Here is a 3,542-nt window from a genome sequence, read left to right as displayed (position 1 = left end):
ATACTACCACAATTTCATGGCACAACCTTTGGTCTTGGATATGAATATACAGTGCAAGAGTATCAAGGTTGGATACCACCGTGGCGTGCCACTTACTATCCATTGGAACAATCCATACCATCACTGCACCAGACATTTTTCTAGACTGATATAATTTGGGGATCCGAGGAAGACGAGGTTTTGGCCGGTATGAGGAAGCCGTTTCTGGACTAGGAAGATATGGACTGCAGTGTGATCTTAGAGGAGGATGAGGAGGAAGACCTTACCATTTAGACAGTGAGAGAAGGAGTTTTTCTCAGGAACTAGACTGCTGCACCATCCCGGGCTCGCCGAGTCCCTGGGTAGCCTTGGCAGGATTAGCATGATTTATTGTAAAATTGTTTTTGGGCATTTAAGACGTTTTCAGTGTTTTGTTTTGAAATAATTACTCGAGACATCGAGTCGTACTTGTTGACAATTTTAAGTTTTATTAATGCATTATTGCTTTTCATTTATTTATTATTATTATCAAGTGTTGAAGACAATAAAATCAGCATTGGTCCAACGGCTACCATGCTTTTCAATGGCATTTGCTCTAACAATTCTCTCAGGGAGACGATGGTGCACTGGGTCATCTGAGTTTGATTCCACCAATAATGGTTCCCAGTAGAATTCTATTGTTGCATTGTAATCCTGCACTTATAATGCGGACAAGTTTTTACTGTTGGATTAGCTAGTATTCGATAGATCACTGTCATATATAAAATTTAAAATATTTAATTTTTTATACATAGATAGTATAATTCTTTTACACGTTTCAGTGAAATACTTTATCTTATTTATCAAGCTATTAATCCGATCAATTATATGGACGATCATTCGGTGAAATTTTTTTTAAATTCATATATAGGTGCATATTGGCCCCCTATCTCCACAAGACATTCTTGATTTAGTAAGGCAAAATATTTTTCATAGTAGGTATAAATTAATGAGAGACAACTTATGAGTATACATAGACACTCCTACCTCAAATTAACATGAACTAAGTTGACTGCACAGTCAACTATGAAATCTGATTATCAAACTTAATCATTCGATAGGATTTCTATCTCTTTTTGACAAGTGTGAACTTCTAGAGTTTAAAGAATTAAGGTTAAAGTTTGGTCATAAGAGTTGGTCAGACAATTAAAGTAACCTTATGACGTGTAAAATAGGACAAACAAAGCATTAATCTTAAGCTTTTCTTCTTGGGATAAACATTAAGGTGCTTTATGTAAACGCTAAAAACTTTCATTATCCTTATAAAATTTTAACTTTGTCCGTTGATATCGACTCTGACTGCTAAAAGAATGCTGTTGATCTATCAAAATACATAAAAGATGAATTATTAACCGAACAAAACAACATCGAAACTTCCAAATTTTGGCAGTACTTGAGTTATTAACCAAATCAAACAATATCTCAAATATTGTGGTGGGATGGAAAAATCCTAACCAGGAGCGCTCCTCCCTTCAAGGAGGCCTTATGCGGCGCAAATCCGTATTAGCCAAGGCCCAATACAGATTACAAATACCGAGTGGAAATCGAATAAAATTGACAAAATAACATGTGAAACTTGCAAATTTTGGCAGTTCATTTATAGTTAAGAATTTGAGAAAAACGGACTTTTTTTCCCACTTACTTTAACTTTGAAAATGATCAAGGAAGCGTTGTATCTGTAGTGCATGGATTTAAGAGAAGATTGAACTGCTGTATCTATCAAGCAAACCATGGAAACCCATTGACCTCTGTTCAATGAATCTCCCACAAACACAAGCCTTTTATTCCTCAGTTTCTCCAATAATGCTGTGGCATTGAACCTTTTTTAAGACGAAAAACATTCCACCAAAAGCTCAAAAAAGCTAAATCCAAAATACCAAAGAAAAAAGAATGCATATCATGATCACTTGCATATATATTTTTTCAAAAAAGAGACCAAACTAAACAGAAAAAAAAAAAAGAAGACATGTCCAGCTCGTTCCATTGAGAAAAGTCATAAGTCATATTTCGCAATGCCACTCCCATGTGTTTTCCCTATTTCACAACGACTTTATATATTAACATTAATAATGTAAAAAACATTATACTATCAAGTCACTTAAAAAACAGGACATGTTACTTGCTACAACATAAAGTATCAATAGTGTAAAAATTCTTTACACTTTTCACTGTATATAAATTAAATCCTTTTGCGGTTGATTATATGATATGATTTCCACTTCATAGTTAACTATTTTTACTCGGGCCATCCTCTTATTATACTCTATGGAACTCACATATATAGGCGAAATTATGTAATACTAAAATAAAAGGAAACGTGGACGAAGTTATCATTCTTACGGTTCAGCTAAATCTAGTAGTTTCGGCTCAAATCCTATTTTTATATTAAAATATCCACTTAATATATATAGATAATTTATCCAGAACCTAATTTTTTAAAACTCAGAACCAATAAACTCAAAATTGTAGCTCCACATCTGAAAGGAAAAGTCTCATTTTCTGTGGATAGGAAAGAAAGAAAATAAAAGAAGAATGTAAAAAAAAAAAAAAAAAAAAACCTTGGGATATCACACTGATGAGGTTGCCACCTCCAATGTTGGTAGTTCAAGTCCTTTCTTCCAAACTTCTGGCAAGCTAACTGATCAGACATAAACTTACAATCCTGTTCCTTGTACAGAGGATATGACTTGTTATCAAAAACCCACTTACCAGAAAACAAATTACACTTATCTGAAGATGACACCAAATCAACATTTTCATGACTTCCCATATCCAAATTATTGTCACTACTGCTATTACTATTACTGTTATCTTCAAACAAGAACCGGCCACTCTCTCCACTCAAATAAACGACTCCGGCCACGAGCGAAACAATTAAAAGAACAATGAGAGAATGGAAACTGCATTTGATATCCCAAATGGCCGTACCATTATTTCCTGGAACTGAAACTAGTAACTGGTGAGTTTTAGCCATGAAAAAGTTATTAATTTTGTTCTTCAATGTGGTGGATTGGAGTAGGAAAAATTTTGTTCTTCCATTGTGGTTTTTATTATGCACTAAAATTATTATGAAAGTATTTTTTTGAGGGATTAGCAGAAGTGCGTTTGGTGAGAATGAACTTTCAAGGTTTGTTAAATGATGAACAATTGGGATATTTGGAGTAAGTGGAACTGCATTCTTGGTAGTTCAGCTAAAGCAAGCTGGTCAAGTTACTTCAAAGTCATGTATTTCCAAATTTACAAAATTGCCCATGAAACTATAAATGAAGAGAAGAAATTTATAGGGGGGTGGAATATTGTTCTAGGGTGGACAAATACACTACTGCGCCTCTAGTTGTTACCTTTTTTGTGAATAATTGTGATTATTAATTTATGTTTGTGAGTGAAGTTCAGTCAACTTTTTTGTTCAAAGTGGGGGTGTTCGAATGAATTTGTGCGTATCTCAACTATTCTATCTCATACTTGCTATCTTTACCAATAAAAATATCGGATAATTCTAGCTAACAATCAAGGTTTAGACAAAT

At 34.0% G+C, this 3,542-nt stretch overlaps 1 protein-coding gene across 2 annotated transcripts; it reads right to left on the bottom strand.

The window, feature by feature from the left end:
• Positions 1-492: 492 nt before the first annotated feature.
• LOC142180290 (protein trichome birefringence-like 34) lies at positions 493-3,133 on the bottom strand. Of its 2 annotated transcripts, none has more exons than XM_075251777.1 (3): positions 2,577-3,127; positions 1,661-1,838; positions 493-672 (listed from the first exon to the last, which is right to left on the bottom strand). In XM_075251777.1, the coding sequence occupies exons 1-3, from the start codon at positions 2,990-2,992 to the stop codon at positions 508-510; spliced, it is 759 nt and encodes a 252-aa protein (XP_075107878.1). In that variant the 5' UTR covers positions 2,993-3,127; the 3' UTR covers positions 493-507. The 2 variants fall into 2 exon arrangements, with proteins under 2 accessions (XP_075107878.1, XP_075107879.1); XM_075251778.1 differs by having other exon boundaries at positions 538-677; positions 2,577-3,133.
• Positions 3,134-3,542: the final 409 nt, after the last annotated feature.

This window comes from Nicotiana tabacum, chromosome 4, assembly GCF_000715075.1.
Source record: "Nicotiana tabacum cultivar K326 chromosome 4, ASM71507v2, whole genome shotgun sequence".
In the NCBI taxonomy this organism is placed as follows: Eukaryota; Viridiplantae; Streptophyta; class Magnoliopsida; order Solanales; family Solanaceae; genus Nicotiana; species Nicotiana tabacum.
This window is presented reverse-complemented; position numbering and strand designations above follow the sequence as displayed.